General features: G+C 42.8%; 1 protein-coding gene across 3 annotated transcripts in view; it reads left to right on the top strand.

Annotated features, from left to right (window-relative positions):
- The window catches only part of COQ2 (coenzyme Q2, polyprenyltransferase), a 36,802-nt gene that overhangs the window by 4,276 nt on the left and 16,795 nt on the right, over window positions 1-15,731 (top strand). For all 3 annotated transcript variants that reach the window (XM_089677877.1, XM_089677876.1, XM_089677878.1), the window contains exons 2-5: window positions 6,203-6,544; window positions 7,381-7,547; window positions 11,584-11,705; window positions 14,782-14,867. In XM_089677877.1, coding sequence (XP_089534003.1) covers window positions 6,217-6,544; window positions 7,381-7,547; window positions 11,584-11,705; window positions 14,782-14,867 — 703 coding nt within the window. In that variant the 5' untranslated portion in view covers window positions 6,203-6,216. The remainder of the gene's footprint in view (window positions 1-6,202; window positions 6,545-7,380; window positions 7,548-11,583; window positions 11,706-14,781; window positions 14,868-15,731) is intronic.

Raw genomic sequence — 15,731 nt, 5'->3', positions numbered from 1 at the left:
GTATTTCCACATATACCCATGGCATGCATGAGCAATATATCATTTAAGTGATAACTTTGGGTAAAAAAAACAAACATTTTTTTCAAAAGAAGTTTAGCAAAAGATGAAATCTTCCATGGACTCAACATGCCTCTCTGCAAAATCCTTGGGGTGTCTACTTTCCAAAAAGGGCTCATTTGGGGTTTTTTTTTGTACTGCCCTGGCATTTTAGCACCTCAAGAAATGTGATAGGCAGTCAGAAAGTAAAAGCTGTGTACATTCCAATATTTATACCACAGTTTGTAGACGCTATAACTTTCACATAAAGCAATTAATATACAGGTGTTGGGATTTTTTTTTTTTTACCAAAGATGTAGCAGAATACATTTTTGGCCTAAATTTATGACTTTGAATTTATTGGATACTTTTTATAACCAAAAGTGGAAAACATTTTTTTTAGTTTTTTCAAAATTTTCAGTCTTTTTTTGTTTATAGCGCAAAAGATAAAAACCACAGAGGTGATCAAATACCAGCAAAAGAAAGCTATTTGTGTGAAAAAAGTACATAAATTTTGTTTTGGTACAGCGTTGCATGACTGTGCAATTACAAGTTGAAATAGCGCAGTTCCGAACAGCAAAAAAATTGCCTGGTCATGAAGGGGGGTAAATCTTCTGGAGGGTAAGTGGTTAAAGTGGTTGTAAACCCTTACATATACCCAGAGAAGTGACTGGCCTCAGGTGATACACAGAGATGAAACAAATACTCCTACATAAGTTGTACCTGTTTACCTTCAGTCGTCTCTTCTCTATATCTATACAAAGTGCTGAATTTATAAAACTTGTCTAAGCTGTCAAATAAAAGGGAGTGGAGAGCTGAAATTACACACTGCAGATCTCGGTGAGGAGAGCTCTGAGAGCAGATTGAAGGGAAGAGACACACCACCTCCACACAGCTCACAGGAACAGAGCTGAGGCTGTTAATCAGCTGGAGGTCCCTTCCCTGTCACCATTTTTCTCTTGGTGTCAAAAGTGACGCATGCAGATAGCAGAGGAATGAAGCAGCAGACACATTTGGGTAGATTTACTAAAACTGGTTCACTCAGAATCTGGAGAAGCTGTGCATGGTAGTCAATCAGCTTCTAACCTCCGCTTTTTCAGTTACGCTTTGGCATTAAAACCTGGAAAGTGATTGGTTTCTGTGCAGAATTGCACCTAATTTTGCGCTCTCCAGCTTTAGTAAATACATCCCTTAGTGCTCTGGATTGAGACAAGTACACACTATAGAGAGATATGCTTTGTTCATATTTCATGGCAGAGGTTTACAACCACTTTAAGGGCTTGTTTACACTTGATTTTGGGGGAGGAGAGACCCCATTGTATTAGCTGGGAAGGCAGCATTCGTGGTGTACACATGCGATGGCTATGCTTTACACCATGGCAGGAAATATATCACCTGTCACATTCGACCTGCACTACCACCCACCGAGCATGACCCATTCAAGTGAACATCACATGCAGTTGTGGTGTGGTAGTCCAGCATTATAGGAGGTTAAAACAGACAGCGAGGAGGTGTATTGGTGCCTGACAAATGCTCTCTAGAGAGAGCGAGGGAGAGACCTGCTAGTGAAGTCCACCTAACGCAGCTTCCTATGACGGGGTGGCAACCATGCTGCACTGATCCTGAAGTCAGAACAAAGTTGTCACTCTCTTGTAGGCTGTGCCTGTCGTACTATAGGAGTGGTCTCCAAACTGCATCCATTTGCTTGTTTTTATCCAGTCCTTGGGGCATTATTTCATCCACTGATATCAATAATGGGGCTTAACCCCTTCACTGACGCCAATGATGGGGCACAGTTGCTCCCAAAGATAGCAGCGATGAGGCATAGTTTCTCCTAGTGACACAAACAGTGGGGCCCAATGACACCAATGATAGGGGCACAATTCCTCTCAGTGACACCAACGATAGGGGCACAATTCCTCTCAGTGACACCAACGATAGGGGCACAATTCCTCTCAGTGACACCAACGATAGGGGCACAATTCCTCCCAGTGACGCCGACGATAGGGGCACAATTCCAGTGACGCCAACGATAGGGGCACAATTCCAGTGACACCAATGATAGGGGCACAATTAAAGTGACACCAATGATAGGGGCACAATTAAAGTGACACCAACGATAGGGGCACAATTCCTCCCAGTGACATCGATAGGGGCACAATTCCTCCCAGTGACATCGATAGGGGCACAATTCCTCCCAGTGACATCGATAGGGGCACAATTCCTCCCAGTGACATCGATAGGGGCACAATTCCTCCCAGTGACATCGATAGGGGCACAATTCCTCCCAGTGACATTGATAGGGGCACAATTCCTCCCAGTGACATCGATAGGGGCACAATTCCTCCCAGTGACACCAACGATAGAGGCACAATTCCAGTGACACCAACGATAAGGGCACAGTTCCTCCCAGTGACACCAACGATAAGGGCACAGTTCCTCTCAGTGACACCAACGATAGGGGCACCGTTCCTCCCAGTGACACCAACGATAGGGGCACCATTCCTCCCAGTGACACCAACGATAGGGGCACCATTCCTCCCACTTACACCAACGATAGGGGCACAATTCTTCCCACTTACACCAACGATGGGCCATTGTTGTTTCCCCACTGATGTCAGGACCTTTTCTACTCCCAGTGGCCACAATCAAGCCCCCTAAAGTCTGAAGGACGGTTAACTGGCACTTTGTTTAGAAAGTTTGGAGACCCCCGCATTATATGTATGTAAAGTGCTGCTTAAATTGACGGTGCTATATAAGAACCTGAAATAAATAAATTATAGTAAAAGGAGAGGATGTTGCAGGGGGCGTGGCTACCAGCATTGTCACTGATGATTCATGTCAATCAGCACCTGGCCACACCTAAGCTCTGCCCACTACTTTCTGGATTGACAGCACCTTGGCTGATGCCCTCCCACTGTGATCTGCAGCAGGGGAATTGCAGATTCTGTTTTGTTTCTCCAATGTAGATCCCTCAGGAGTGGCATTTCCTGAACTACACCTTGTATACAACATTTGATGATGCCATTGAGGAAACAAAACAAATTGCTCTCTGGACAGAGGCCACCAAACAGGAGAAATGAAAGTAGCTGAAAGGAAATGACTCATCTGAACAAGAGAGCGATATCTGAGAGTTGGCTGACATTTGAAAAGTTTCTGTCCTTCCTGCTACAGCATGTAACCCAACCGCCTAGGGCAGCCTTTCTCAATCTGCTCAACACTGAGGAACCTCTGAAATCATGTTCCAGTCTTGGAAGCCCTGCTAAAAATGACTATATCTAGAATTCATGATACATTAGTGTGATGGTCATTGGGAAGAACGCTCCTTACACATGTGGTCAAGGAATGACCCCCTTACAGATAGCTAAAAATGATGGTGTCAGTGGGAATTTATCTGAGAGGCAGAAATTGCTCAAGGAACCCCTGGCCACCTTTGAAGGATCCTGGTTGACAAACCCTGGGCTAGAGTATGTTAGCAGAACCTTTTTTATTTATTTTTTACTTTTTTGAATGTTGGGGTGTTTATCAGCAATCTAAAATTTAACAGACATTTTGATGATCAGATGACCTCCACCAGAGCAGAGTGGCTTAACCATTTCAGCTCCAGATGATTTTACCCCCTTCATGACCAGGCCATTTTTTGCAGTTTGGCACTGTGCTATTTTAACTGGTGATTGCGCAGTCATACAACACTGTATGCAAACTGAATTTATATTTTATTTATTTATTATAGGTACTTATATAGCGATGTACATTTACGCAGCACTTTACATATATATTGTACAGTCACATCAGTCCCTAACCCTCAAGGGGCGTACAATCTAAGGTCCTTAACTCACATTCATAGATACTAGGACCAATTTAGACAGGATCCAATTAACCTACCAGCATGTCTTTGGAGTGTGGGAGGAAACCGGAGTACCCGGAGGAAACCCATGCAGGCACAGGGAGAACATGCAAACTCCAAGCAGGTGGTGCCGTGGTTGGGATTCGAACCAACAACTGCCAGGCGGAAGTGCTAACCATTTAGCCACTGTGCTGCCATTTATATTCACACATATCAAGCTTTTTTCCTTTTTGGTAGTATTTGAGCTCCACTGGGTTTTTTTTTTATTTTATTTTATTTTTTTACTTTTTGCGATATAGCTGAAAAAATACTCCAAATTTTGAAGAAAAAAAATTTTTTTGCTTTCTGCTATAAAACATATCTAATAAGAAAAAAAAATCAGATTTCTTCATAAATTTTGGCCAAAGTGTATTCAGCTACATATCTTTTGGTAAAAAAAAAATAAATCCCAATAAGTGTATATTGATTGGTTTGCATGAAATTTATACTGTCTACAAATTATGATATAAATGCTGGAATTTTTATTTATTTAATTTATACTAGTAATGGCTGTGATCAGCAACTTAATAGGTTTTGTTAGTTACTAGTAAACACTAGTTTTTCAGGCAGATCTGATCAGACCTTCCATTCCTACCTATGGAGCGGAGGGTGCAAATTGACTTGCCAACCTTCAATCCGATCTGGTCCTCTAAAAAACCAAACAAAAAACAGAAGGGGATCTGTCCCTCCTCCATCTAGGCAGATTGGAAGGTAGTCTGGTGTAAACAGACAGCGGAGTCCATTTACACCCGACTGCTCATAGGGGAGAGTGAGCTCTGTCCGTGTCCACTCTGCATAAACTGAGCAGACATGGACCTGTCATCTGCCTGCTCTGTGTGAAAGGGGTCTTAAGAATTTCTAGATTTTTTTTAAAAAAAAGTCAAAGTCAGAGCCTTCTCATCAGTCCCCAAAACAATTCCTTGAACTTATTTTAAGCAGGGTAGTGAGACATCTGAAGCAGGTTTGTATGCAGGAGTGAGCCAAACTACCTGCTAACCTCTGCACAAGTCTAATCAGCAGTGACAGAAATGGGTAGTGTCTGGTGCAAATGCATAGTAACCAATCAGCTTACAGGTTTTATTGTCAAAGCCTAATTGAACAAGCTGAAGATAGAAGCCGATTGGCCGCCATGCACAGCTGCACCAGGTTCTGAGTGTTCCAGTTTTAGTAAGGCTCCGTTCACACATCGGTGGTTTGAATGGCAGGCGCAATTGCTGCGGTCCTGCCCGAAATTCAGAAATGTGCTGGTAAAATGTCAAATCGCACATCAGCATGTTCAGGTGCCATTCATGTTAATGGAAACTAAAAACGCAAGGCGATTCTGCTGCGACACACGACAAATTGCTCTGCAATCGTGCAACTCCCAGCTCTTCTTTTGGGCGACACGCATTGCGCAATTGCAGGGTGATTTCTCATGCAGCAGTCGCTGTAGAATCTCCCCGCGTTTTTAGGTGCCATTGAAATGAGTGGCACCTAAACATGCTGATGTCTCTTCGTCCCACGCCCGATTGCAGGACTTCTCTAGGACTTCCCCCATGCTCTGGAACTCCCTACCCCTATCCATCAGACTGTCACCTACCCTCCTCACCTCCAGGCGCACACTGAAAACCCATCTCTTCAGGGAAGCCTACCCCAACCTCACCTAACACCTGACCTCACCTAACAACTAACCTCCTCCACTCCTCCCACCACTCTATCCCCCACAGCCATCTCCTCCTGTACCACTTTCCCCTCCCTCCTAGATTGTAAGCCCAAAAGAGCAGGGCCCTCGAACCCCTCATGTATTGTATTGTTACTGTCTTGTCTCATGTTATGTCCCCCTTGCTACTGTACAGCGCTGAGCATACCCTTTGGCGCTATATAAATACTATATAATAATAATGTCCGATTTGACATTTTAACAGTACGTTTTGAAATCGCGGGCAGAATTGCTGTGATTTTGCCTGCGATTCAAAACGCCTTTGTGTGAATGTTGCCTAAATCTTCCCCAAAGTGTTGGTAGCACTAGTGGAGAAATTTCAGAGTTCACTTTCTTTTTTCCAGGTGGACCTGATGGTTTCAAACCAATACTTTGCTAATGCCTAGCAATGGAAAGTGCTTTGCTGAATATAACCCTCTTTGTTATTGTGACAGATCAGGTTGCAGTACATTTTAGAAGTCGCTCATGCAGAATGCAGGGAAATTCCCAAGGGTGTCACAATTGTAAAATTGTCTCTTTGGAAACTGAAGTTGTTTATATAATAAAAACCATGATGATAATAACTCTGTCTTCATTTATAGGTAGGATATCTGGGATGGCTGTGATATCTGTGGGAATACTACGAGGATGTCTGTCCTTCCATAGATCGGTGTACAGACCCTGCACTTATGTGTACAGCACCTGGCCTGGCTGCGTTCACACAAACCACAAGAAGACTATACTGGATCCAAGATGGCCTCACCCACACCGTTTATACACCCCCCTCCTAAATACCTGCAGTCCTTCCAGGTCTCAGAGCTCACCTCTGAAAACAGGCAACTGTGCTGCTACAAGGCATCACTTTTCTGCCGCTGCTCTGGTTCAGTCCATGCCAGAAAATGTCCAGCCCTACCTTCGACTTATGAGACTGGATAAACCTATAGGTAAAAGGAAAACAAATATACCACGAGTGAATTACTGTGTATAGATAAAAAATCTAACTAGTCAATGCATAATAGGGTCAACCCTGCACCACGGCTAATCTCTCCTTATGAAAACGCTTGTTCCTTGACTGTCCTTTTAATCCTATGGCATCACTACTGTCCTGGAACATGCATGCAGATCAGGAGTCCTGATGTCACTGGGGGGTTTATTTACTAAATCTGGAGAGTCCAAAATCAGACTCCCTTCTGCATAGAAAGCAATCAGCTTCTAACCTCAGCTTGTTCAATGAAGCTTTGGCAATGAAACCTGGAAGCTGATTGGTTTCTATGCAGAAGGGAGTCTGATTTTGGACTCTCCAGGTTTAGTAAATAAACCCCTAACTGTGATTGCTCAGAGAATATGAAGTCAGAGACAGATTGGAAACTAATTTTTTTTCTCAGAGGCTGCCATCATATCATGCTTGGCACAAGTCCTCTGCAAAATGGGAAAAGGGCACTAAAGGAGAACTGCAGATGAGAAAAATGCTTTTCAAACCTTGATGTATGTCATCCAACTAAACTGTCAGTGTGAATCTTTTAAGTGCATAAAAGCAAATGATGTGCTAAGCCATTGTGTAGCAAATTGAACCTGACTAAATTAACAATAAGGGGTACATTTATAAAGTAGGGAGTGTGGCTTTCACTGGTGGTGAATTCGTTACTGTTGTTTAAATCATGCACCTGGAAGATTCACCTGCAGTGAATGGCTAATGTCATATTAATTGCTTTATAAATATGTCACTAAAATGTCATCATCTGCGTCCAGTTTAAACTTGTGTTCTTTTAATGCATTGTAGGAACTTGGTTGCTGTACTTGCCCTGTACCTGGAGCATTGCCCTGGCAGCAGACCCAGGTAGCCTGCCTGACCTTTCTATGCTGGCCTTGTTTGGCACAGGAGCGATATTGATGCGTGGTGCTGGGTGCACTATTAATGACATGTGGGACAAAGATTTTGACAGAAAGGTATGCCATAAATAGATATTGTAATTGAACCGACCCAGACTGCGCTTGAGTACTTCCATTAGAATACCGCTTCCCCGTCCGAACACCGACAACAGACACCACAGCCAACCATACAAGACTAGACGACACCAGTCTTGAAGTGAACCAGGAGGTAGACTACTTTATTTGAACACAGATACAAGATGTATACACTCATGGGACAATTTCCCCCCCCCCCCTGTATAATATCACAGGGTGGGGCAATCTACATTTAGTAACAAGAGACACACAGGTATTCAAACTTCACATCAGCAGACAGTCCCATCAGGATGGAGGGCTGCTGTACACCCCCCCCCTCCCCCTGCTAAGCTAATACACATAAACACATACATCCCATAATAGTTTGCTCCCAATCCTGACAGGCAATATAACAATGGGATGCAACCATATAACATTAAACAATCAACAACCCCCACCCCACCTATCTCCTAGACATGTCTACACAGTCTGAGACAAAGCCCACACAATATTAGGACAGATCACCCTGTACCCCTAACAGACACAGGGTGATTTACACATAGGAGAGATATGGGGAGCTGAGACAGGGTCTCCCCACCTCTCCGAAGTGAGATGGGTTCCATGGGCCCCCCACCCAAAGTGACTCCCGTCACAGACATATCAAAGGTTGCCTATATCTAATGTATAGCAGATGTGGGCAACCTTGGCACTCCAGCTGTGGCCAAACAACAAATATCATGAGGCATGATGCGATTTGTAGTTTTACCACGGCTGCAATGCCCAGGTTTTCCACACCTGATCTATTGTATAATAACTGACCAAGGTTGGCAGGCTTTTGTTTGAATCAGAACTGCTTATTTCCCCATGCAAGTCAATGGAAATGCAAAAGCAGTTTGAAGGTTGATTTCAGAAACATACGGAATGCACCTGAAAGCAAACTGCATTTCTCCACTGACACAAGCCCAAACCCATTCACACCGGCAATTATGCTGAGTGATTTCTGTGAGGAAAATGTAAAAAAAAAAACGGACTATGAAGAAAATATTGAAATTGTGTTTATATGTTTGGTATAAATTGTTCATGTACGCAATAAATATTGGGGAACTTGGCATCTGAGGTGCCCATTGGTTGGATTGATCTCTTGGCATTTCAAGAAGACTTTGAGGGGGGGGGGGTGTTATGGATGCACATTTTTGGTTGTCGATAGTCATTGGTATGGGCGGGGAAGTTTGAGGCTCATCAATACAGGAGAAGAGTTCAAAGGTGGTCATGGTTGCACATCAGTCTGGCTGATTAACCACCTCCCGCCCGCCATATAAGGAAATGACAGGCGCAAGGCGGTTCTCTCGTTCTGGGAGGATGTCATATGCAATCCCCCCACTCTAACCGTGTGCGCGGCTCCGGGGGTGCGCAGCGCGGCGATTGGTGGTGCACTGTGTCCCTCGGACACAGTGGATCACCAATCAACGGAAAGAACTGGCACGGTCATGTGATCAGCTGTGTCCAATCACAGCTGATCGCATGTAAATAAGGAAATGCTGGTTATCGGCATTTCTCTCCTCACGAGCTGTCACGCTGACAGGTCGAGAGGAGAGGAGAACCGGTAATCTGTATTCCTTAGAGGGGATATGTACACTGATCATCAGGGCACTGATGATCAGTGTAGCCCCAGCAGTGCCACCTGTCGGTGTCAATCAATGCCAGCTGTCAGTGCTCATCAATGCCACCTATCAGTGCCAGACAGTGCCGCCTGTCAGTGCCCGACAGTGCCACCTATCAGTGCCCAGCAGTGATGCCTGTCAATGTCCATCAGTGCCACGTACCAGTGCCTCCTCATCAGTGCCATCTATCAGCGCCCATCAGTGTAGCCTATCAGTGCCCGTCACTGCAGCCTCATTAGCGCACATCAGTGAAGGAGAAAAATCACTTATTTCCAAAATATTATAACAAAAACTAAGAGAAAACATTTTTTTTCAAACATTTTCAGTTGTTTTTGGTTTAAGCAAAAAATAAAAAAACCCAGAGGTGATTAAATACCACCAAAAGAAAGCTCCGTCTCAAAAAAAATTATAAAAATTTCATATGAGTACAGTGTTGCATGACCGCACAATTGTCATTCATGTGTGACAGCGCTGCAAGCTGAAGAGTGGCCTGGGCAGGAAGGGGGTATATTGTGCCCTGTAAGCAAGTGGTTAATTGTTGCTGATAAAACTCTCATGTTGGATTTTACTGCAAATAATATTACAAGACAATGGAGAATATTTTTTTATTTAAGCGAAAATAAACTGCCACAATACAATGAGCTTTTTTTTTCTGCATAATGTGCCAGCATCATGCAAACACTCCTTTCCAGTGTTCCACTGTGTCATCATTGCTTCCATCTCTTTCTTTCCATCTACTCTGTTCTAAACCTGAGTTTTTGATTGCCCAGATTGGGATGACGCAACTCCTGCATATGCGCATCAGTTACAGAAAGTGCTCATGCAGAGCTTCGAGTACACTTAGGAAATCAGACTTGATGACATAGAAGGAGAAGCATTTATGACAGAAAAGACATTCAGAATCTCCTCTGTGATAAAACAGCATACCAGGACAGTGTTATGTATTTCTATGGAGTATTGAAGCTAGGTTGGGGATTTCAGTTCTTCTCAGAGAAGTCAGGGAAAGGAAATGCATAAAAACATGGTGACCTCAGACTGGGAAAAGAAAAATATGCATGCTCTACCTGGTAGACCTCATGGAAGAGTTTATGGGAACATTGTGAACAGAAACTGAATTGGCAGATCTGTATGTAAAGCCAAAATTATTTAGCTTGGTACAGAGCAAGAAAAAAATCTCCTATTGGGCAGCTGGTACTGAAACAGGGGTCCTTATTGCAAAATTTCCTTTCTCTTCCTGTTACTATAACTAATAATTTCAAGTCTCCTGTCATTTTCCTTACTAGAGACAATGGTAAAACATTAATTTATTATAGTATAACTGAAGACAAAACCTTTTCTTTTTAAGTATTGGATAGAGTGGAGAGAGATTAGAACCCCTGTCAGTTTTTGATTGTTGTCTATACCACTGTTATGGAGATTCACCCCCTCTATTTGTTCTGTTTTTATGAAAGTGAAAGAAAATCCTAAATTTTGGGTTGTCACCAGAACACTAATAGAGGTTAAATCTTCCAGTGGGGACATTTAGTTCTTGTGACAACCAGGGATTCTCTCACTTTCTGTTTTGGCAAGACAGGAAGTAAAGTAAAATCTCCCAGTGGGACACAGATGGCAATAAAAAAAAAAACAACACGACGGGTTGCATCTCTCCCTTACATTATCCAAAATGAGAAACGTTTTTTGCCTTTATTTCTACTTTAAGCCATTGTGAAAGCATGGAGAATCGCTACGTGTTTAGGACAAACTCTTTTCTTATTAAGCAACAATTCAAACAGGATGGATCACCCTAGCGGGGAAAACTACGTCCATAGAAGTTGAGAGGCTAACTCAGGGGTCTCCAAACTTTCTAAGCAGTGGGCCAGTTTACTGTCCTACAGACTTTAGGAGGGCCGGACCGGAAAATGTCCCGGCATCAGTTGGAGTAAACAATGCCCCATCTTTGGTGTCATTGGGAGGAATTGTGCCCCATCGATGGTGTCATTGGGAGAAATTGTGCCCCATCGATGGTGTCATTGGGAGAAATTGTGCCCCATCATTGATGTTATTGGGCCCCATTCATGGTATCGTTAGGATAAACTGTGCCTCATTGTTGGTGTCATTGGTGTGAATTGTGTCCTATCGTTGATATCACTGGGAGGAATTCATTGGTGTCAGTGGATTAAATAGTGCCCCAAGAGCCAAATAAAAGCAAGCAAAGGGCCGCAGTTTGGAGACCACTGCTCTAATTCCTCACGACTCTTACTAAAACTAAAAACTAATGTTTGGCTTTTCTGTAAACTTTCTAAGTTACTCCAGTGCTAAGATATTTGATAGTTCAGGATAGTTTACAGCTTCAACATTGGTTCTGATAGCCTCCAAATCTGATTTGTTTTTCTCTGCAGGTGGAGAGAACAGCCAGTCGTCCCATTGCAGCGGGTGACATCTCCCGCTTCCAGTCCTTGGTTTTCCTGGGCGGTCAGCTCAGCATGGCTTTGTGTGTACTTTTGTGCCTAAATAACTATAGGTGGGTTGATCTTCTTTTATAATACGCTTTAAAATGGATAGTTGTACATTCTGAATGTGGAATTGTATGGCCTGGCAGATCTCTTGGGTAGGTCATAGATTATGCAATTTTTCTTTCCTTCAACCAGAGGGAAACTAGAAAGTGAAAGGGGAAAAAAAGGTAAATAAAGCAGAAAACATAAAAGTGTAGGCATTACGTATCTGCACACACAGATGCATGCTGATGTGACATTTAGGGAAAGAGGGGACTGGTCCGCTTTAGGGAACAAGGGACTGAAGCATGTATGTACAGTTTTTGTAAAATTTAATGCTAACCCAGTCACTAAAATCTCATAAAAGTTTTAAAGCCCCACTAACTTTTAGATTAAGTTGGCTAAACATATTCCAGGCCCATCAAAGTGCAACATTCTTACAGTTTGTTTTCTTTAAAAAAACAGAGCGTCTTATTAAAAAGCCTGTCCCCTGCCAGCATGCTGCAAAAAAGGAATCTTGTCCTCTTTATGATCCCTCTGCAGCTGTCCGACACACCTCTGCTAGAGTTCTTTAACCACTTCCAGACCGGACACTTTTACCCCCTTCCTGACCAGGGCAATTTTCAGCTTTTAGCGCTATCACACTTTGAATGACAATTGCGCGGTCATGCAACACTGTACCCAAATGAATTTTTTACCATTTTTTTGAGATAGATAAAGCTTTATTTTGGTGGTATTTATTCACCACTGGGATTTGTATTTTTTTTGCTATGTAAATTAGTTTCAAAATATTTGAAAAAAAGTGTTTTTTTATAAAATTTTGCAAATAAATAATATTTCATCATAAATCTTAGCCAAAATTTATTCCGTTATCTTTTTAGTAAAAAAAAAAAAATCCAAATTAGTTTATAAGCAAAAATTATAATTTTTAAACATTTTTTTTTACATTTTTATTTTATTTTTTTATATTATTATTTTTTATTTTTATTTTTTTACATACTGTCACCCTAGCAGTACAGTGTCACCATGGTGACACTGTACTACTTGTGAGGGGTGATGAAGATTTTTTTTTTTTTTTTTTTTTTACACTGATTGCTTTTACACCCATATAGGATGTAAAAGCAATCATTTCTCTTTCTCTCTGTGTGCATTCTTGCACTCATTGAGAAGTACTGAGTGAGCTGTGATTGGTCACAGCTTGTCACATGGTACAAGGCTTTTGTGAATAGCCTTGTACCATGTGACCTCTGTGATCATTCACAGATTTCACAGATAGTAAGCAATGATGTCAGAAGTGACATCTTGCTTACTACTTTGCATGTGATCACTGATTGGCCAATCAGTGATCACATGATCGGGACCTCGTACAGAGGTCCCGTCCGACGATCGGTGTTTCACCTTTTCCGGAGGACACAGCGGGCACCGGATCGCGGTGCTGCGCCCTCCCAGGGAGCGCGCACAAGCAGGGTGCGGGGAGGCCGTTTATAGATGGCCACCCGACCCTGCAGTGCCACCGTCCGGCCGTTTATATACAACGGCCGGTCGGGAAGTGGTTAATCATCAGAAAGCAAGAGCCTTGCGTATTGCAGAGCTATTGGTCTGACACAGAAGGGGTTCTGTTGGACCTTTGCAGAGATGCCACTGCTTCCACACAGAAAAAGGTACTGGCGTTCTGGCAGGCGACAAGACAAGGCTCAGGCTGTGCCTGCATTTTAAAGCAAACTGTAAGAACATCTTTTGTTTTGATGCCCCTGGAATGTAGTTTGCTGATTCAAACTTGGCTCAATTAGGTGTTAACATTTTAATGTAATGTCAAAATCTATTTTTAATATTTTAAAATCTGCAAGTTACAATATTATCTTACCCATTGATCCTGCCATGGAGGTCTTTGTTGCCCTACAACACAAGGTCCCTGTTTTCACCAAGTGACACACATTACGCAGGCGATATCCACCGTTGTCACCATCAGGAATCCCACCCTGAGAAAAGCCATGCAGTCAGTGCTGGAGTGCATGTAGAGAGAAAGGGAGAGATTTGCTCAATCTGGTGCAGCTGTGCATAGTAACCAATCAACTTCTAACCTCTGCTAGTTCAGTTAAGACAATACAACCTTTGCGGAAAATACAGCAAAGGATAAAAAAGTGAATGCAATATCTTATTAACCTCCTTAGCGGTATTCCCGAGTGTAGCTCGGGGTAAAATTTCTATACCAAAAGCGGTAACCCCGAGCTACACTCGGGCTTACCATGCGGCGCTGCTCTGGGGGTCCCTGCAGCACTTACCTTGTCCTTCGCTCCCGCGATGTGTCCCCTGCAGCGTCCCCGGCCATCTCCTCCGGCCGATGCCGGCATCCGGCTTCTGTGTTCCGGTCCTTGTGACGTCGGGACGTACGGGTGCCGGAACCAGCGGGAAATTTGAAATTTTAAAAAAATGTAATTTTTGCTGTCATTGCTGTTTCAATGCATTTCACATACATTTTGTCCCTACTGCTTTGTCCTGTGCCCTGCCTGCATTTTGACTGTTCTTTCTGCCTGGAAACTTAGAAAAGTCCATGGCATCCAAAAAGCGTCCCTTTTACATCAAAAGCGGTTTTAGACCGGCTAGAGAACAGCGATAGTAAATCAGAACCACTTGCAGAATTGAGTGATAATGATTCGTGGGGGAAATTCCCCATCAGACACTGAAAACGATTTTGCGACTTTGCTCGGCGATGTGCGAATTTGCCTCTGTATTTCAAATTTCAGTGTGTTTGGTTTGATTATATTATTGAATTAAATTTATTATTATATTATTATTTTTTATGATTATTTATTAAATTATAATTTATGATTTCGTGTTTCAAATTTTATCATACCCGGGATGTTTACTAGACTCTTGTTCGGACAGATTTCAGTGAGTTATTCCTAAAAATTACAGCCTACAATAAAAACGACATATTTCCATGCAAAATAATGGTACCGCTTTCAGCACAAAAAATCGGAAAGAATCGTACCGCCGAGGAGGTTAAGAATGTCAGTTGTTTATAATACCCAGTGGTACAGAAAACTATAAATGATATTTGGGGAGGATTTACATCTAATAATTTCTTTCTAACATTCTGTTTAGCATCGCTCTAGGAGCTTCTTCCTTGTTGCTGGTAGTTACCTATCCACTAATGAAGAGGATCACCTACTGGCCGCAGTTTGTATTAGGTAAATATCACAGATATGACAACACTGGTTTACAACACTGGTTTAGCTCTTGTCTGATAACATGGAAGGAATTGTGAAAATAGAAATATCAGGAAGTAGTAATGATGCAGTTCTTTTATTTACTGTAAGCTGGCATGACACAAAGCTCGCAGCTATATACTGGGGGGTGGCATTAGTTATGAGATATGGAGCAATAGCACAAATCAAATGAAAGGGATCAAAACAGCTTGTTGTAAAACAGATTGTTCTGAATAAAAACTAAAGCAGTATAAATACCCAGTTAATTTATAGTAGAATTCCAGCCTAAACCCAACTAGTCTTAAAATGTCCCTTCCCCCCTCCTAACAACTATGCTGACTAACCTGTGTAATAAAGATGTATATACTTGCCCGTTTACAAGTTGACTGTTTACAACTTCTGTGTCAGCCAGCGGTGACTGCAGGGGAGAGGAGGAATGCTGACAACGGCTGGGACATGAGAGCCTATGGGTGATGTCGCCATTCCCAGCTGTTGTCGAACCTTTCCTTTTCTCCCCTGCAGCCATCACTGGCTTTCACAGGGGATCACGTGACCTGACAGGAGCAGGCTAAAAATAGGTAAATATATACATCTTTTTTTGCATAGGTGTTGGGAGGGAAGAGTTTTAAAGCTAATTAGATTTAGGCTGGAATTCCGCGAGCCGCACGGGGGCACCATTATCCTGGGTAGATGTCGTCCTGCTCACACTCCTCATGTGCACACTAGCGGATGTGGCAGCAGCACAATCTGTGACCCACCGGACGCAGCGCGACACAGATCGTTACACTGAGCTGGCCTTGGTACCGTGTGATTGCTGTGACAAAATACAGTGGTCACATGTCAGTT

This window comes from Staurois parvus, unplaced genomic scaffold, assembly GCF_062004578.1.
Source record: "Staurois parvus isolate SC_StPar_1 unplaced genomic scaffold, SC_StPar_1.0 ptg000195l, whole genome shotgun sequence".
Lineage (NCBI taxonomy): Eukaryota > Metazoa > Chordata > Amphibia > Anura > Ranidae > Staurois > Staurois parvus.
The sequence above is the reverse complement of the archived record's forward strand: the minus strand, read 5'-3'. Positions and strand labels throughout refer to the sequence as shown.